This window comes from Chelonia mydas, chromosome 6 (genome assembly GCF_015237465.2).
Source record: "Chelonia mydas isolate rCheMyd1 chromosome 6, rCheMyd1.pri.v2, whole genome shotgun sequence".
NCBI lineage: Eukaryota > Metazoa > Chordata > Testudines > Cheloniidae > Chelonia > Chelonia mydas.
The window spans coordinates 118,952,724-118,972,778 of record NC_051246.2 but is presented as its reverse complement, the minus strand read 5'-3'; the positions used below and the strand labels follow the sequence as shown (position 1 = coordinate 118,972,778).

Here is a 20,055-nt window from a genome sequence, read left to right as displayed (position 1 = left end):
GAGGGAAGAGTTTGGAGGAGACACCAGGAAGTCAGTCTGTGTGCATGTGGCTGGAATGCTGACGGCAGTTGCAGCATCTCTTTAAAACAATTCTCTTAATAAAAGTGAGTTTAGTTTTACAGGCATCAAGTCTGTTCATGTTATTACCCAGCACAAGGTACATGACACACATAAACAGACATTGGTCGATGTGGAGCAGTAAATGCTCATCTCCCTTCTTGTCTGCATGTTCATCTGCAGGGCACATGCTCACTGTGCACATGCAAATGCGGGTGCTCCCCTGTTAAGGGGCAGAGTTCAGGAGGCCAGCTGAAACTTTACGTTCACTATTGCCCAGCTCTTGTAGCTCTTTCAGAGGCACAACTTCCAGTGAGGTCAACAGGAGCTGCATCTACTAGGGACTGCAGGATCTGACCCTGTGTGTGGTAAGCACTTGTGCCATAAATAACTTCAAAAATAAGCAGAACTCCCACATCACAGCTGCATGGCTAAACATCAAATGGTACCATCCACCAGTCACAAATCAGCCCCTACAAATAAAGCTGGTACCACCCCAGTATTGGTCTCTCTTCGAGTCATCCTGGCAGCTCTCCATCTAAACTCTGGTTCTTGGAGCTGAGACACACACAGAATTGGAATGGTCACAAAGCCATGCAGAAAAGGCCACCCCCTTGACACTGCTAGTTTCCTAACTGGCAAAAGCCTACTGTAATTACAATACAAGACAAGCAGCAAAGGCAGTTCCTGCCACTGGTTTTCTGAGATGAAAATTATGGCCTGCCTTAACATGACTTTTGACAAGTATTTCACCTGTCCTCCCTCTGTGTTTAAGCCCAGTGCATTTTCAGTGCAGCTGAGGATGTTGGACCTAATTGATAACCCTGAGTGCTAAAAAAGTACAGTGATTGATATTTTTCAAGGTAAATAGGAAACACTTTCTTTCAGGAGATTCTGGTTCTATAGACAGTAATACAACTTTGCATCCTGATGATAGCATTTGAGGCATAGTGTCAGTCCAGGTAAGAGGTTACAAAGTTAGAATAAATCTTTGGAACATGAATCCCATGGCACTACTTTCCTGATTGAGACATGACTGAGTAAAAGACCGCAGTGACATATCTGGAGTCGGTGCAGATCCTGCTTTCCAGAACTCGAGGAATGCAGAGACCATGTAAGTATTTGCCTCGACTCTCTGGCAAAGAATGAATTTAGCCCATAGAACCTGACGCAAAGCCCCTCAAAGTCAACGTCTGTAAACCTCAGTGAGTTTGGGATAAGGCCCACAGTTTGTATAGTTGTTTAAACAGTTAATGTATAGAGTTGGTAGGGAATTTCCAAACTAAACGTTTTTCCGTGAGAAAATGTCAATTCGTCAAAAATGAAACCACTTGCGGGAAAGAGTCGGTTTCAACAAATCTCCCAATTCAAAAAAAATTTGGATTTTTTTTTAATGATTGAAATGTCTCATTTTGATATTTTTGAAACTACTTGTTTTGTTTTCCAGTTCAAAATCAATTTTTGTTTTGAAATCTCAGTTAATTTATAGTAAAAAAATTTAAAAATGAAAAAATGAAACATTTCGAAAATATGAAAACAAAATGTTTTGATTGACCCGCTCCATTTTATTTATTATTAGTTTGCAAAACTTTTGGGGATTTTGACTTTTTATCCTGATTTGGGACAGGAAAAAAACCTGAAATCTTGAAAACCATCCTGGTATGGGAAAGACATTTCCCACTGAACTCTATTAATTTCAGTTTGTCCGGGGTCAGAAGTGAGCAGCACTCCATGGGAGGCTCTGTGCTGTACCGAATCTCAAGTCTAACAATAGTTTTTGTAGTTCACAAAATGCAGTAAAAATGTCCAGGAAATAACTCTGAAAATGGAGCATGTTTTCTGCTTTGGCCAGACTCAGCTAATATGCAAACAGAAGTAGTTAAAGATCCAACAGAGGTAACTACACAGCCATACAAGTTCAATAAAATGCACTTTTTATTCTGTATCAATGAAAAAAAATCCACATTTAAATAAAGATGTGTGAAAAAAAACCAAACCCAAAGTTGATCCTCCCTGATGAAGTACAGTTTATTGTGCTGAAACCCATAATCCTTTTGGGTTAGAAACATATGCCTGCTAATGCTTCTAAAGTGACACTCATTTTCCTGTTGTTGAATTTTAGCAAACCACAAACTTGCTGTAAGTGATCCTATTTTGATCACACATTGTCACTTCATAAATTGACACATTTGTCACAGTTAGTTAAAGCATTCCCACATACTCCCTGTCAACAGTCATGTGATAGGTCAAGGGTGCATCTGCTATTTCTATAATACGAGTTGACATACAGTTTTCTCTGCAGAAATACAGTCTTTGCCTGACACAATCTGAGATCATTTTGTAGATTTTGGGTATGGTAACAGAAGTGCATTTTTATTATAGCTGTTTAGTTTGAAATTCTTATTTTCCACTAGTTTTTTACAAGCTTCCCTCTGTCAAAATACAGGTTTAAATTGCTTTTGTAGAAATAATCCTGAAAGGCAGAGGCATTTAAAATCCCCAAATCCCTAATATATTAACAACACGCAAAAAGATATTTTAGGATGTTAAAAAATATCAGCAGTAATATTAGTGCCATTATCTGTGTTTGCATTAGGAAGATATACAAAGAGCAGCAAATAGGAACAAAAGAAAATATTCTACAGGCAGTGCGGGAGAAATAGGTTTTCTGTTCTTTGAAGCTGATGGCTGAGACTTGCCCACTTTTAGCATTGATATTTATGCTATACTTACATTTTTCAGAGCGGTGATGGAAAGAAATATTTCTGGTCCTGCCCAACATCTATATGACAGTTTTACAAGACAGGATTTTAACATCTTGTTGCAATACACACATATTCCAATGCCTTGGCATATCGTAATGCCTTGGAATTTTCAAGCAGAACGATGGATTATAGAGCAGCAAAGGAGGATTGGGTTTATTAAGTGCTAGACTCGACAGAGTGATGGGGTCACAACCCAATAATAAATCAGTAAGCAGCAGGCTCATGGCACACAGCTGACTGCTGCCAGCCACCATGGACCCATGGAAAAAAAATGCATCTTGGATGCAAAGCTGCACGCTCAACCCCCTCAGATCACAGCTAGGGGGAGAGTAGCATGTGTGCTTAGCCCTCATGCATAAACCACACTGTTATCTGTCTGTGGTGGGGTAGGGTAGGGTTTTTAATTGGCAAGTGTCAATGTTGTAGTGGATCCAGGCTCAGTTTAGCTTTAATCTGTCATTATAGGGGAATGAGGCTTTTAGAAAAAAATAGAACAATATTATTTTTATTATAACTGTAAATATATATAGATACTAGGGAAATATCCCCCTGCCCCTCAGTCTACTACCTGCACGAAAATGCAACGCAGTGATGTCATAATTACACTGTCCCTGTCAGCAAGTGAAACACACATTGCTGCAAATATAAGCCCATCCCCACCAAACCAAGCGGGGCCCGTGTTCCACTGGTGTTTCTCCACATGACGGTCCTCAGGCCACGCACACCTCACCAAGGGATTTCTTCTTGGCATTCTAAATACTTACAGTCAAGTGCCTTGTGGAGCCCAACCCTCCATTAGCTTTGCTGTTTTTAAAGGAAAGTGGGTGAACTCCTGACTCCACTCAAGTCAATGGCAAAAACCCTCATTGACTCCAGCGGAGCCAGGATTTCATGCCTTGAATCACAGTCGTGGGGCTAGATTCTGCCAAGCGCCATGTAATCCACACCCAGTCAGGGCAGCACTCTGTCCCTCTCTGGTGGTGGCTGGGCCACATATAGAGGCTGAGGAGGTTGCTACAGCACTGGCTGACAGAGCTGAGTCTTTTAGATCTGGCAGTCAAGGGTCATGGAAAATGACAATGATGCTGGTTGGGGACAGAGCTGTGCAAACCCGGAAGTGCTTTAGCAGTATCAGCAGCTTCCCTGCTTTGGGCTGTGTCTCCCTGTGGTGCAGGAGTCCAGGCTGAAATGTAGCTAGTGCCTTCTGTCTACATTATTTGCTTTTTTCCTGGCAGAAATAGTTTTATCCTCCTTGTTATTTTTAAATATGCTTCTTCCCAGGAGATTTTGCATAAAAAAATCTAGAGACTTATTCTAGAGTATTCTAGGCAGCAGTGAATTTTTAACAATTATTTTGGATGAGATTACTGGCAGGTTAGACACCAAGAATAAGCCAATAGATCAAAGACCTTCCTCATTAAAAAAATATCCTTTCACTGGTGGGTCGAGCTGATTTTATGATAATGTTATTCACTGTCCCAATCATCAAAAGCAACCTCTAAATTTCTGCCTGCATTTCACACACAGTGTTTTGTGGATGTAATATCTTGGATTTATTCACATTAGAGATGGGGGGTGAACTAAAACCCTGGATCCAAGCAGCCCAGGCTTTGAGGAAGTTCTGATCCAGACCAGAATACTGTGCCTTGGCCCCATCTGTAAATGACTACTCTAAAGGCCATACAAATTAATGTAAAGACTCCTATTGACTTCAGTGGGTTGTGGATCAGATCCTATGTTATGTAGACAAACCAGTCAGTTAAAGGTCTGAGTGGCCTGTACAAAATGCTGTTTACACATGACAATCCATAGCCAAAAATGTACATACTCAAAATTACGAGCACAAGTTTAGAGGCTACTTGGATAGATCACACAGTCAATGGTTGGAATTTGCGCAGATTATGATAAAATCTGCAGTAACTGTAGTTGCTAGCAACACACAGGTTCTTTCCGGCATACACAGGAAAACAAATAATTGCCCCATTGCTTACACCAATGGAACATTATGTCAACACGCCTCCTACTTCTACAGGATTTCATTTTGAAATCCAAGCAGGGAACAGAGGAAACCGTTTTGTTTTTAAAAAAGGAAAATATCCTGGTTTTTGTGCTAGGTTTTGTTGTAAATCTATTCTTCAAGAAATGCAAATATTAGCACAATACATGTGTCTGTGTATGTATGCACAAGTGCAATGATGTGCAGCTACTAAGGTAGCTGAGTAAGGTTTTTTCATGCATAACAGAATAAATAGTTTTGCAAAGTTTAGGAAGCTTGTCAAGGGTCTAATTATCCTATTGATGTGAAGAGAAATTTGGCATATGACCCCTGCCAATACTAACAGAATTTTGGTACATAAACTCCACATGCAGGCATGGGATTTTTAGACATCCAGCATGCAAGCTTTTACTCTCTGTTGTTTGGTTCAAAATATCCTGAACATTCATATCTCCTGAATCCATGCACTATATGCCCCTATGTCTGCTCTGTATTCAGATGTACAGCTGGCTGCCTGCGTTTGTTTATAATATGGAGACTCATAATTATGCAAAAAATAAGAATTTGTGGCCAAGCAACACTTGACGATATAACTGCAGAAGGTGGTAATTAGTTCTGCAGGGACAACTGAGGACTAATTAGGAAGACGAATATGGATGTTGTTTTTTTTTAAAGAAATCTTTTCTTTCATAATTTGGACAAGAAACCAGAAATACAAAATCAGATGAAGCCTCAGATTAATTGGACTGCACAGGAGTCCTGAGAATAACATATCTAGTTACCGAGCATAACTGAACTGTTTGATCTTCAAATAAAAATCACCCTGTACACCTCTCCACTGTCCTGAATTAGATAGTAGTGAGTCATGAATATCTTTGGAGTTTGGTGGCCCCTTAAAGACGAACAGATTTATTTGGGCATAAGCTTTCGTGGGTAAAAAACACTTCTTCTGATGCATCTCAAGAAGTGGGTTTTTTACCCACGAAAGCTTATTCTCAAATAAATCTGTCAGTCTTTAAGGTGCCACTGGACTCCTCATTGTTTTTGTGGATACAGACTAACAAGGCTACCCCTCTAATACATGAATATCTTTGTTCCTTCTTAAGCAATGGCTTAAAAAAGTGGACCCCACCAAATATGCTCTCCTTTCTGGGCATAAAAACTAGTAACAGAGGAAGCCGACATGATGACTTAGGAAATTCAGCAGAAACCAGGCCCCTGAACAGGAGAGAAACTCAGTGCCCTGGCCTAACAGCAATGGAAATATTGACTGGAGCAAAGCCCCAGGGTTTGCCAGAGGAAATGGAGAGGAACTTTTCAAGCAGCAGACAGCATGAGTATAGAGTGAGGGCTATGGTAAACTTCACTTAAAGTGCAACTGATGGAGGACAACAAATGGAATGACGCTGTCTGGTATAGGATAGAATGAGTTCTGGCATAGTGTCTCATTGGAGTCCCAGTTAGCATACTAGATGACTGGAGTAACCAAAAATTTAAATCTGGGTTATTTCTAAAGGCCTGATGATTATTAAGGAGAGTAAGGTTTGCAGGACATGATCCTGAAATGGGTTATTGAACAAAACCTTCATTAACGCTGGGTATTGATTTGCACTGTTATTCATGACTCAACATCGGGGACTGGAAGCCTTAAACTCCTAAACCAGCATTTGAGTGAATGTCCCATTTCTGAAAGTGACATTCATGTAGGAGCATAAATCTCATCAAACGTTAATTGCAGTTAGGCTCCTGTGGCACTTGGGTGCATTTGAAAATTTTACTTTAGAGTTTTTAAATGTTCGATCTAAATATAAGCCATCTGTGATGCTCCTCCATTCTCCAGTGCCGCAGTTTACTTTAAAAGGGTGGAACAGATTAATAGTGGGATGTCTGTCAGTCTTGACAATATCTATTTAAACCACCGGACATATAAATCAGCCCCCCCCCCCAAATAATTACAGTGTAAAGAACATATCTGCAAAAATACTGCACATTTAAAACATCTTCTTTACAAAAGTAAGAAACAGGTGCTGTATAAAAAGACAACTTATTTCATCATTCTTTACATTTCAGATTTTGGACTCTCTAGATAAAGCTTCTGAACAAGATGGTAAGACAAATATGTTGTTAATAATGGGAAAACACCCAACAATTTCGTAATCCATCTGGGGATTTACACTTGAGTAATGATCTGACAAGAGTGTGTTTGCAGGTGTAGATGGCTCACAAGTATTGGAATTATATTTGGATGTTATTTATTGTCTTGGCTGAGTTGTCACTACGTTTTGCATCATTTTATGCCATAGCTTATTTACAAAACCTGTACTTCTCACTTCAGATAAAATTTACTCACTGGAATTTCATTTCTTGACAGAACAGATGCAAGTTACTGGGTCTGAGCATTTATTACACAACACAGGGAAGGAAAGAAAAATCCTCTTTTAGAAGCGACATATAATTTCTCATTAGAACCTCACCTACAACCCTCTTTTTGTAGCGTGTCTGAATTAGAATGCAAGCTCATTGAGGCAGGGACCCTTTTAATGGTCTGTAAAGTACCACACCCACACACCGACCGTACATGGCTGTAGAATCAGTTCTAAATAACAATCTGAACAGATTGCAGGGTAAGCATACCGATGAAAGTTCAGAATCATAGGCTCCGACTCCGTGGGTGCTCCAGCCCTGAAGTAGCCCTGGAAAAAAAATTAGCGGGTGCTTAGCACCCACCAGCAGCCAAGCTCCCCCTCTCCCCCCAGTGCCTCCTGCCCGGCAGTGGCTTCGCTGATCAACTCCTCCCCCTCCCTCCCAGGGCCTCCTGGACACCGCGGATCAGCTGTAGCCTGCAGGCGGTGCTGGGGGGGGGGAGCAGGGATGGGGTGCACTTGGGGGAGGGAAGAGGTGGAGCACGGGCAGGAAGAAACAGGGCAGAGTGGGGCCTTGGAGGAAGGGGTGGAGTGGGGGTGGGGCTGGGGGTGGAGAAGGGGCGGGAAGAGGCAGGGCAGGAGTGGGGGCTTGGAGGAAGGGGTGGAGTGGGGGCAGGCCTGGGGCAGAGCGGGGGTCGAGCACCCCCCGGGTAGAGAGGAAAGTGGTGCCTATGTTCAGAATTATAAAAGCTTAAAACCCACCCCATCCCCAGTTCTTTGGGTTTCGGATATTTTTTCTAAAAGATCTGCTCTAGAAATTATTTTGGGGGAGTTCTCTAGTCCGTGTCATACAGGAGATCAGAGGAGGTGATCACAGTGGTCCCTTCTGGCCTTGGGATCTGAATATTTTCTTCAGTGAAATAATAATATCTCTATGTGAGACCTTCCTGCTTTATTTCTTAAACAGCTTTCTTTTTCACTTAATTCCCTTTCTTCCTTTCTGCTCACTTTTCCTGCTGTCTTCCCAGTTGTATGGCACCACTCCATGGTGCTCTGCAGGAAAGTGTTGCCATCTAGCCAGTTTCCTAGTAACTTATTCATTATTTAGCTCCAAAGCTCTCTTTTAATTACTTGTTCTCATGGGACGACTCTATGTGTTGGCCTCATTCCACTGTCCCAAATGTCAGTATAACAACACCCAGCTTCTATCTCTCTCTGTAGATCTCAAAGCATTTTACAAAGGAGGGCAATAAAATATCTCATTTTACAGACGGGGAAACTGAGCCACAAAGCCAAGACATGACCGAGCAGCAGAGCCAGGACTAGACCCCAGGCCTCTCAAGCCCCTGGACAGCGTCCAATCCACCAGGCATCCCACATATAGGTTATAAAACCAAACGACACCCCACAAATCTCAGTCTGTACCCCACACTGACCCATAGCCTGCCATCTTCCCATTTTTTTCTATGCCATCATCACTTGCTGCATGTGTCTAATTCAATTTAAAAGCCCCTCCTGGCAGGGAGCTGGTTGATTGTTACACGCCACAAATACCTATGTGTTATATGAATCATATACAGCAATGGGCCTCTGTAGGTATGTCTACACTACAATAAACCTCCCCACCCCTGGCCCCAAACCACAGGGCCCAGGTCAGCTGACTCAGGCTCACAGGGTTCAGGCTGTGGGGCTATAAAATTGCAGTGTAGACGCTCGGACTCCGGATAGGAGACCCTCCCTCTTGCAGGATCTCAGCCCCCGGGCTCCAGCCCAAATGTCTACATAGTAATTTTGTAGTCTCGCAGCTCAAGCCCCGGGACTCTGAGTCAGCTGACCCAGGCTAGCTACAGCCATACCGCAGGGTTTTACTGCAGTGTAAACACACCCCGGGAGGTCACAAAACTCCCCGCAAAAAAGTTGAAATTTTTTTTAGAGAATTTTAAAGAAACCTGTGAATGGGGAGGAGGCCACCACAATACCGTGCCACAGATTTAAGGTCAAATTTTCAAAACTGATCCATAAGTGACGTAGGAGCCTACGGCTTTGTCTAACAGACCAATGTGGTACCATTTTAACTATCCCCATGCAGGTAAAGCAGTACAGCCCCCTTGTAGGGACACAGTTATACCTGTATCAATGTGCTTCTGTACAGGAAGGGGAATAAGCGATACCAGAGTACTCCATTATCCCGGTCCAACTGCATCTCCTATTCAGTAACGAATCATGCCCATATCCAACCTAGTTATACTGGTGCAAAAACCATGTGTGGATGAGGCCTAGATCCCATTTCCAAACATGATTGAGGCCCAGTCCCCCAGATCTACCAATGTAGCTAGGCACTGAACACCCACAGATTTACATGGGAGTTAGGCGCCTAAATGCCTTTGAGGATCCGTGCCTGAGGCACTTAGTAGCCTACGGGTTCATCTAAACGGAAACAATGAGCTGCAGTGGCGTGTCTCAGAGTCAGGGTCTACAGCTTTGGGCTTGTACTTGGGTGCTCAAAATAGCTGGGCATGAGCTGGGCTCTGAAACCACCTCCTTCCTCAGGCTTCGGAGCCCGAGCTCCAGCCTGAACGTCAACATGGCGATTCCTAGTGCTGTAGCATGAGCCCTGTGAGCCTGTCTGTAGATCCGGGCCCTCAGACTCGGTGCTCCAGAGGGGCAAGCGGGGGGAAGAGGGGTTGCCATGTAGACAAGAGGGTTTGCCATGTAGACATAGCCTAAGCCTCTAACCCCTCACTAGGTTGTGTCAGAAGGTCCACCAATAGTTGGCAAATACGTTTACCACATTCTCACCGAGCCCTTGCTGAACGGTTGTATCATCTGAGTATGCAATCTAGCCTGCAATATACTGTCCCACTGCAGTACACAAGGCCATTGGTCTTTATTGCTGAACACTCACCACGGCTAGTGATTTGATTCACCATGCTTTAGGGGTCTCCAAGCTGTTGTGTGTTCTGTCTTTGCATCTGTTCTATCAACAAAATATTCTTTGATTAAAAGAACTCACTAGTTTTTCTTCTAGAACTAATGCGGACTGTTTCATCTATTATTAAATGCCCTACGATAGTCCGCTGGACAACTTGTGCTTGATTATGAAACATTCTGATCCGCATGGAAGATTAAAACAATCTGGAAATTAGAGATCTCATTTGTTACTTGCATCAAAAATTAAATGTTGAAATTATCTAGAACAAAGTTATCTGCATGCATGTGATTTAGTTGGGGTTGGTCCTGCTTTGAGCAGGGGGTTGGACTAGAAGACCTCCTGAGGTCTCTTCCAACCCTAATCTTCTATGATTCTGTGTGGAAACCCAGACCCTTAATCCTGCAATTGGGTCAGTTTCTGCAGACCCTTCACCCCCACCAAAGTCAGTGTGCTCTGTATAGGTCTAGGTAAAGGGCCAGGGCCAGTCGGTCAGAATTACATAGACAAGTGCTCTGCTCCCTACCCTGAACTCCCAGAGAGTAAGGATTTCGGGATAGTTTCAGAAAAGACAAGAAAAATACAATCTTCCTCTTTCCAGTCCTCAAAGGTACAGAGCACTCTCTGCTCACACTGACGTGAATGGGAGACGGGAAGCTCATTACCTTGCAGATTTGGGTCTTTATATGAGGAGCCCAGCACCCCCATTTCTCAAATACTCTAATAAAAGTATCCTGGCATCAGGATTCTGAAGCGCGATAGAAGGGGCTGAGGGCCTCACAGCGGAGTATTTATTTATTCAAGAGACTAAGTGTGGTTCTGCACTGAAAACCAATTGTAAAATGGCATGGTTGGCATTACTGATCCAATTTTTTTTGCTTTAAACAGTTTTCTTATGGAAAATGCTGTTTCAACAAAAGAAATGTTTGTGTGTGAAATCCTATTTTGACGACATTTCGCTTAGGAAAACAATTGGAAAAAACATTTTTAAAATGTTGAAAGATCCCCTTTTTCCACACTTTTGGAATGGAAAGTTTCAATTTTTCATTTCAAAATGACTTTATCCAAACAAAACATTTCAATTAACCCAAATTTTGCAAAAAAAAATTCAAAATTTTGGCTTTTTATTCCGATTCCTTTGTTCAAAATCTCCAAAATTTTTCATGGGACAGAAAATCTGTTTTCCAACCAGCTTTAATTGTGGAGCTTCATATTTATGGTGACTTGATGATTTCTAGTTCAACTGTGCTCTGTTTACAAACAATGAAATGTTATTTTTCCAACGGTCAGCTCTGCAAACTCAGCCTGGGATCCGAAAATTAATCTGTATTCTTTCGGCCTCATGCATTTTCACCAGAGTAAAGACTTTTGTAGGCCAAAATCAACCTACAGTTCAGACCCGTTGCTTTCAATGAAGTTGGAACTGAGGGATGAATTTGGATCTATAATCGGAATTTCGCTCCAACATGCTCATTCAGGAGATGATCCTTTCTCATTTATGCCAAAGGGAGGTTTGCCATTGACTTCAATGAGAATAAGAGCCAACTCTTATAGCTATGTTGGCTTTGCTGTGCTAACAGGAAGAAAACATAGCAAAAGTATATTTTTGCCACACAAGTAAATCAGTTATACTCTAATCCCCAGCCCTCTCTGAAGAAAGAAAACTTTCACAAATCAGAAATTAGAACAGTCAGGCAATATTTAGCTACTTAAGCTTCCATGGTTTAATTACTCAGAGTTTTTGAGCTTGATGTAATTCTACAGTTTTGCTCAAATTATGTCTATAATATTATGCAAAAATATTATTAAAGGTGTTTCATTTGTGTTGGAAAGTGAATATATACACTTTTTTCCTGACTGGTGTCTTGTCCAGAAAATAAAATCCACTTCTGTGTTTGTAAAGCGCTTTGAACACATAAAGCGCTACGTAAGTGCTAAGAATTATCACTCTTACGATTATGTAGCAGGAGCATTTGTATTTTTACACATATCTCAGAAATAATCTTAACGCATGCAACTGAATGCTCCCGATATGTCTACTAGAGTGCTGATTCAGGCATCAGAGGATTTTTTGTTTGTTTGTTAAAGTAGGTTTCACTTCAAATCAAGTTTGATTTGGATCATTAGATCACTGTATTGCTCCGCTTGGAAAATTAGAGTGATATTTACAGGGTTCATGAAACTCATGCTTCCTTAATGAAAAGAGTATACCTCATTCAACATCACCATCAGCCACATCATGCAAACAAAGGAACAAGGGGACTGGAAAACAAGATAAATGACCCTTTCGGTAGCTACTTCATGAAACAACATGTAATGCATTGTTCATTTATAGTCAAAAATGTATGGGCCAAATTTTCCAGATGGTAACCACAAAGGCTGCGCCTGCAAAATGTGCCTGCAAACATACCTTTGAGCTGCAAATGGAGACTGGAGTATCCAATTTGCATGCCCCAGTTATTGTAAGAATAGCCACTGCAATCCCGTTGAAAATTTGGCTCTGTATGCATTGCCTCATACAGGATATGAATGGATTCAGTGGATCTTTGTGATGATATAGGAGTACCATCGGGGTGCCGGAGCAATTTGTATTGTGGGGGTGCTAAGAACGATTGACCCATTGTAAACCCTGTATATGATGGAAACCACTTCAAGCCAGCCCCTAGTTCCGGCACCTATGAATAACAGAGTAAGAGCAGCACAGGGACAAGAATTGACACTGAACCTGGAAAAACCTTGTATGTTCCATGAACTTACTAGTTTATAGTATGCATAGCTTTTAGCCAGTATGCATTTTTAACCAGTATAGTTGTACCTGAACTGTAATCGATACAGTTATCTCAAAAATTTTTCAAGGTCAGTTTAGTTTAGTTACATGTTCTCTCACTGTAAAGCCGCATGAAGTTACACCTAATTTAAAGAGTGTAAAAAAAATCCTCTTACATGCCATGCAGTTCTGGTTAACATTAGTTACAGAGAAAGAACTAAATCCCCCACCAAAGGCAAAGAAATTCACAGTTAAGGCTAAAGCTTCCTCACACATCCTGTTATACCCTGCAGAATAACACAGAGGCATATTCTCCTCCTGTTTCATTCATGTAACTTCCTGTTAATGTGAAACGGGAGTTATGTGCACATGGGTCAAAGTCCTGTCCCCTGTACAGTCTGAGTAATTAGGCTATTCACTGGGAGGTTCAGGGGGAATGAAAGGGCAAGAATCCTCTTTTCCAGGCAAATAGGCGCTACACCCATGGGGGTGCCTTCCCCCACCGTGGAAGTGGCCAGTGATTGGCATAGTCACAGCTCACCTGGATCTACCCCGGTGCATTCCTCTCCCAACCTCACCCTCTGTGCTGAAGTGCAAGGAGCCACAGCTGAGTTGTGCACCACAACGTGCAGGGGGCTGCCGAAATTTTGCCCTGGCTCCCAGAATTGCCATTCAGGCCGTGCAACAAAACCATAGAATCATAGAATATCAGGGTTGGAAGGGACCTCAGGAGGTCATCTAGTCCAACCCCCTGCTCAAAGAAGGACCAATCCCCAATTTTTGCCCCAGTTCCCTAAATGGCCACCCTCAAGGATTGAACTCACAACCCTGGGTTTAGCAGGCCAATGCTCAAACCACTGAGCTATCCCTCCCCCCTCACATTGGTTCCACTGCAATAGAGGAGAGGGGAGATGCGGAGAATATAACACCTGGCAAGATTGCTACTACCAACCACAGTCCTGTAACATGTGCAGCAGCTAGGAACACTGGAGAGGGATCCAGGAAAATTAATTGCTGTGTATAGGCTTTAACCAGAGATTAAAGTCACACACTTAAATCTGTAAAGCTTACCACTTAAGATGTATCCACAAAACGCATGCTCCATATGTAGCCCCCACACCTCTGTGGACACATAGGGGCTTAAATCCTTAAGTCTGGCCTCCCTTTCTCCAAGTGCAACTTGTATCCCCAAAATGAATTGTGGTTGCCCCAGGTATCTCCAGCTACCTGATTTGTACCCGTAGTAGAACAGCAGATGCAAAAATGCAGCCACAAAAAGGAAGTATGTAACGGAGCAGAGCGAGCGGGCCGTGTAGGCACCAGGCTTTGAAAATAATTGTCCATAATTGTTGTTGAGGTGGCATCTCACCCTCCCCCATCAACACACTTTGTGAATTTCCTGAAGGAGGGGGCTGGAGGGGAAAAAAGAAAAGAAAGAAAATTGTGTCCTAAAAACCTATGAGAATTGACACAACAGCCGCAATGACGTCTTTGGCTTTGTTCTGGTCTTTTGTGGAATTACGTATTTCAATTTGATATTAAGAGGCATGTTCACCCTGGGATGAAAGTTTGTAACTTCCACTGCTATAAATGATTCCGTTTGCACAGGGGAACTGTTTTGGGTTTTTTTGTTTTTTAGTTACCTGATAAAAAGCAATGGCTCTGATCGTCTAACTGGTGAGGATGCCTACTAATTATGAAAATTGATGTATTTTACCGGACTGATTGTAAAAGCTTTTTGTGCAAATTTGTATTTGCTATAGGCACTTTTTAGAAAGTGGGATTATGACACAGGAGGCCATAAAGCGCGTTACTGAACTCCTCCGTTGGAGTCAGTATGGTCCATTGGGTCAGCCTAGGTCAGCAACAAGGCATGGTCTAAAACCCCTATGGGCACTGTTGTTGAAACAAGCACCCGCACAAGCAGCATTTGCCCTGATCCGCAGCTGGTGTAAATTGGTGTGGCTCCGTTACAGTCAATGGACCTGTGCCAATTTCGGACAGCAGTGGATCAGGCCCAAGTAGATTTTAAAGTCTTGCTAGGTGTGGGAGATCCATCTTTTCAAACTCCTGTAGCGAGCTGAGTAAAGTTCACCCATGGCAGAGAGTGCCGGCGTAAGCACCCTTCCTCACTAATGCCACGCACTGGCAATGCATGACTGTGACGCTGTACGCTAAGCAATCGCACAACCGACATGTGGGCTCTCGGTGTGCTGCTCACCAGCCAGCATGGAGGGCGCTGATGGGCTATGGTAAGGGGTCGTAGGATCTAATGTACAACTGGCATGCAGGGGCTGCAGTCCTGCAGCTTCAGCCTGATCCAAAGTCCACTGAAGTCAAGGTTAAGTTCAATAGCATTTGTATCAGGCACCCAGTCCTCAGATGGGGTTGGATTTCCTCTCCCCAGCTTTCCCACGCCTCTTCCTCCCACAGTCCTATTACCCCGGCTCAATGTGGGTGAAGTGAATGTCTCCCTTAGTGAATATACAGCCTGATCTCCCCCCGCTACTGGCAATTTTAGAGTTACAAACATTGTTTTAAAAAGGAGGAAGAATTAATACAACCATTGAACATCAGGCTTTGGACACCACTTGTTACAACCTCCCAATGAGTTGAGCCTAGATTTCCCTCTACCTCACTGAGACCTTTTGTGTGATGTCTCAGCCAGGAGCAATTTTTTGGGAGCTGCCATCAACCCTTGAAAAAACTGAGTTTCTAATAAAGACATTGAGGTTGTGTCTACACTGCAGTTAGACACCCGTGGCTGACCTGTGCCAGCTGACTCTGGCTTGTGGGGCTCGGGCTAAGGGGCTGTTTAATTACAGTGTAGATGTCTGGGCTCTGACTGGAGCTTGGGCTTTAGGACCCTGCGAGGTGGGAGGTCTCAGAGCTTGGGCTGCAGCCCAAACCTAAAGGTCTACACTGCAATTAAACAGCCCCTTAGCCTGCACTCTGTGAGCCCTAGTCAGCTGGCATGGGCCAGCTGCAGGTGTCTAACTGCAGCGTACACATACCCTGACAGACTCAGACACTGTAGCCAAATATTGGTACAAAAATCGACATAAGGTTATTCTGACAGGAGGCTTTCAAGTAATAGTTTCTGCCCTCCCACACGCAAAAAGAAATACAGGGCGTGTGTGTGAGATGTTTTGTTTTGCTATTTTGTACATAATCTTTCATTATTATTGTTTCTTATGTATAATGTTGAGAGGAGGAGGGCAGCTGAGATAAAATGCATTTGCATGCAGAACACCCCCAGTGATAATTTCCAACATTTTAGACTGTCACCTACTGTCCCTTTAAATTCAGCTGACTCCTCCACTTCCTTTGTGGGAAACACAAATCTATCACTAGATATACATTATAACACAATGGAACGATACCAGGAAGTGATTCTAATAGAAGACTGAGCATGTCTTCGGCCTCATGTTAATCTACCGTTTAACTCAGCAGAGAGGACAGTGAGGAAAGAAATGCTCAATTCACCCAGCCCGAGATCAAAACTGTCATGGCAATATTGGCAGGTTGGACCCTGATTCTTTAAATAGTAACATTGCCTTTGTTAAACAAAAGTAATCCTTTTATTACATAATAGAGATTATAAATAAATGTAAAGTGTGCATGCAGTCAACTGCATATTATACAAGCAATATCTACGTTAATAATTGTTTTCTTTGGCAGGCCAGAATCCAGCTGGACATGCAATATTTACATATCAAAATCCTTGTTGTGTTCAAGTCATATTGGATGCAAGTGAAAATATATATGTATATATATTTACTGTATACACACACACACATATATATATGTATACAGGCATATATACACAATTGCATATATACGGTATACATATATACACATAGGTATATGTTAAAAGTGGATTTCATCTTTTTCTGATTCAGGTGATGCAGGCCTTGAAACACTAAAAATATCTTGACAAGGTATTTGGGGGGGCAACTCGGGTGATAAATGGGACTTGGGGGAAGAGGTCTGGGACACGTTCTTTTCAGACAATATTTTTAAAATCTCTGCCACCTGTTTCTCAAGGGCAGTCATCCTGCTGCTTAGCAACTGGATATCCTCTTTGAGTTCGTGTTTGACTTCCTGCAGTGTGGTTTGTAAGGCCTGCTCAGGAATGGGATAAAATGGGTGTTTTGCATCAGCTTGGATAGGACTGTGTTCCAGGGGGCTGCGAGTCTCACCAGCTTTATCCAAACGAAGGTCACTTTTTGTTATTCCACTGTCACAAGAGTCTGTTTTCCTCAGTGGATTTTTAGTTACACTGTTCTCTGAGTCATTGCACTTGGGGTCGTCGGACAATAGCCCCATTGACTCAGCCTTTGTGACATTATTCCAGTCTTCCTTCTTCTCCTCTGGGGCTCCCATATTGTTCTTAAGTCGAAGCCACCCTTTCCCATTCCCATTCTTCATCCTGATGGGACTGTTAACTTTGAGACATTTTTCAGGGTTGCCATTTGGCTTAAGTTCCATTGCGTCCCTATTGTTCTGCTTGATTGTCTCACTGGTTTTCACATAAGCCAGGGATGTTTGAATGGGCGTGATCTGAGACACAGTGACCACACTTGTGCCAGTGATGGAGGCCCCATTCTGCATGGTACGGCTCTCCACTTGAAGCTGGTTCCTCTCTGGGTCGATGTGTGTTGTGCCTTGATTCCGCATCTCCTTTTGCTGCTTGAACTTCTGAAAGAGCTTTCTCACGGGGTGGTCCACAGGGATGCTCAGGGTCACTTCATTCTTCTGGCGCAGGCGCTCCTCTTCTTCCTTCTTGACATCGCTGATTTTTCGGAAAATAATCTGTGAGGGATAAACCCAAAACACGGTGAGAAGACAATGGATTTTGAACACCAAACTATGGCTAATGTAATTCGAAGATGTAGAAACAACACAGTGCTGATCAGAAAAGTCCATGCCCTGAACAGCTTCCGGTTTAATTTAAGACAAGTGGGTGTAACAAAACAAACAAACCAACCAACCAACCAACCAATAAGGGAAGAAGCACGGGATAATGAGGGTAAAAGAGACAGGAATATAGGTTACACAGATTACAATTCCTCAGTTTGGATGTGTCAAGTAATTCAAAAGTGAGAGTTTTTAAAGACTAATGTAATGCAGTTTATTACAATATCATACCTGGTGCTTAATTTGTAATGATAGAGGTGCCAGGGCTCAAGCAAGTAGGTGCCAGAGCTCAAGCAATATTTTTGCTTTCATAACTGAGGTGGCAAGTCCTGGCAAAAATTAAGCACTGATCATACCACAAGCTTCTCTGGCAGAATGAGCCCAAGGCTCAAGCTCAGGAACTGGTTTGGAACTAAACCATACAATGACCCGATTAACTGGTCTTTATGTGGTATGTTAGGAGAAAACAGGATTTCTGTAAACAGAGCTAAACAGAAGCTGCATAAGAACTAGAATGTGGATAGACTGGTAGTGGGTAATCGCAGGAGAAAGTGGGAGGCAAATGAAGGTGGCCTAAGCTAAGAAAGAATCAAGGATGTCATGAGTGAGGTCAGGTGAACTGTTGTGAATCAGTAGCAATCAAGGAACAGACCTAGTCACAGAAAGAGAGTCATAAACACAAAACAGGGCACATCTAAAGCAGATTTAGTCAGAGAGTGGCAGAACGGGCGTGAAGGATGAGATGGATGAAATTTATTGCATTTGCTTATGCAAGGTGATTGAGAGGCACATGCCCCTAAAGGCGTTGAACTGAACAAGCCAGGGTAACGTTACAAACCAGCCTGCTAAACAAAACACTCCAAAGGGTGAGACTGATCAGAGCCCAGTGCTTTTTGTTAAAATGCCTCAGTCCCATTTTGCTAGTTTGGGTTTCTTTCTTTTTTTTGGAATGAGCGATTGCAAGGCAGGACAGGAAAACTCCCTTGCACTATAGTCTGTGGTGTGAATGATTAGTGGGGCCCACGCATCAATCAAATGTCTCAGCACGTCCACTTTGAAACAGATTTTGGGTGCACAGTTGATTCCACTTTTTCACAAAGTAAAACTCAGTCTTTTATGATTATGATAATATATTATTTGTATTGAGTATCATGGACCAGGGCGCTAGTGTGCTGGGTGCTGTACAAACACAGAACTAGAAGACAGTCCATGCTCCCAAAGAGCTTGCAATCTATGCATAAGACGAGACAGATGGATACAGACAGAGAGACAGGGGAATACAAGAAAACAGTGAGACAAGGTGGCATGATAGGGAGTGATTACAGCACCGCCAGCAGCCATAATAATAAATCATAGTAATACGTGTCCGTAATTAAATATTTTAAAAATATATACTTCCAAGAGCTGTCTGTATATGCAAACACATATTTCTTTTCAAGCCTCACATAAAATGAAACCATCTTAATTGCATTGGCTGGAATGGAGTTACAGTAGGGAGGAATTTAGCTCACTGAGATAATCTGAAATCAACACGGACATCAAAACTCCCACGGCTTCCTCATAGAAACCTTTCAAATACAGTAAATATATTCTTGTGGGCCACTAGAAGATGCAGCTGCTTATAATAATGTAGAAAGTTAACACGTTTATTATAAGCCCAGTTTAAAAGGCATGGACTCCTGGAAGACCCTTTCATCTGACTCATCTGATCTAGATGCAATACATTCATATCTTCATTTAGAAGCTGCCCTTGATTAGCGCCTGCCCTCTTGCAATAGTAACACCTGTATCATGCAAGCCACAGGGGACAGAAAATACATTTAATAGAAGGTGCCTTTGATTAAAGAGGGAATTAATTACATTTAATTGAAGCCACAGTCTCTAAATGAAGATACAGAGGTTTGTTATTTTTTCCACGGGAGATCTTCTACTTAGGCAGAGCATATGCACATCTCTCTGATCACAGAACACTGAACATGCACAGCTGGTGTACCAAGGCCAGTGGTTGACTGGTAAGGTATTTACATGGGTGGTTCACAAAGATGTCAAAGGTTTCCTTCCCCATCCCTGCTAGACTGTAACAGTTATGCCTCTGCTTTGTTTATGGGCAGGTCCCAGGAGGAGGACTGTAGAGACTATGTCTTACGCAGACAAGGTCCCTCTCTGGGCCTGTAGGAAGGTAAAGTTAGTTTAGCTTGGGTAAGAAAATATATCAGCTTATTAACTTGTGTACAGATGTAGGCAGCTAAGCAAGTGTA

The 20,055-nt window shown here is 42.5% G+C and overlaps 1 protein-coding gene across 2 annotated transcripts in view; it reads right to left on the bottom strand.

Annotated features, from left to right (window-relative positions):
• Positions 1 to 16,446: 16,446 nt before the first annotated feature.
• Positions 16,447 to 20,055, bottom strand: part of KCNH5 (potassium voltage-gated channel subfamily H member 5) — a 240,159-nt gene continuing 236,550 nt past the window's right edge. The window contains exon 12 of one of the 2 annotated variants that reach the window (XM_043549512.1): positions 16,447 to 17,692. In XM_043549512.1, coding sequence (XP_043405447.1) covers positions 16,748 to 17,692 — 945 coding nt within the window. In that variant the 3' untranslated portion in view covers positions 16,447 to 16,747. The remainder of the gene's footprint in view (positions 17,693 to 20,055) is intronic. The other variant, XM_007068012.3, reaches the window with a different exon arrangement.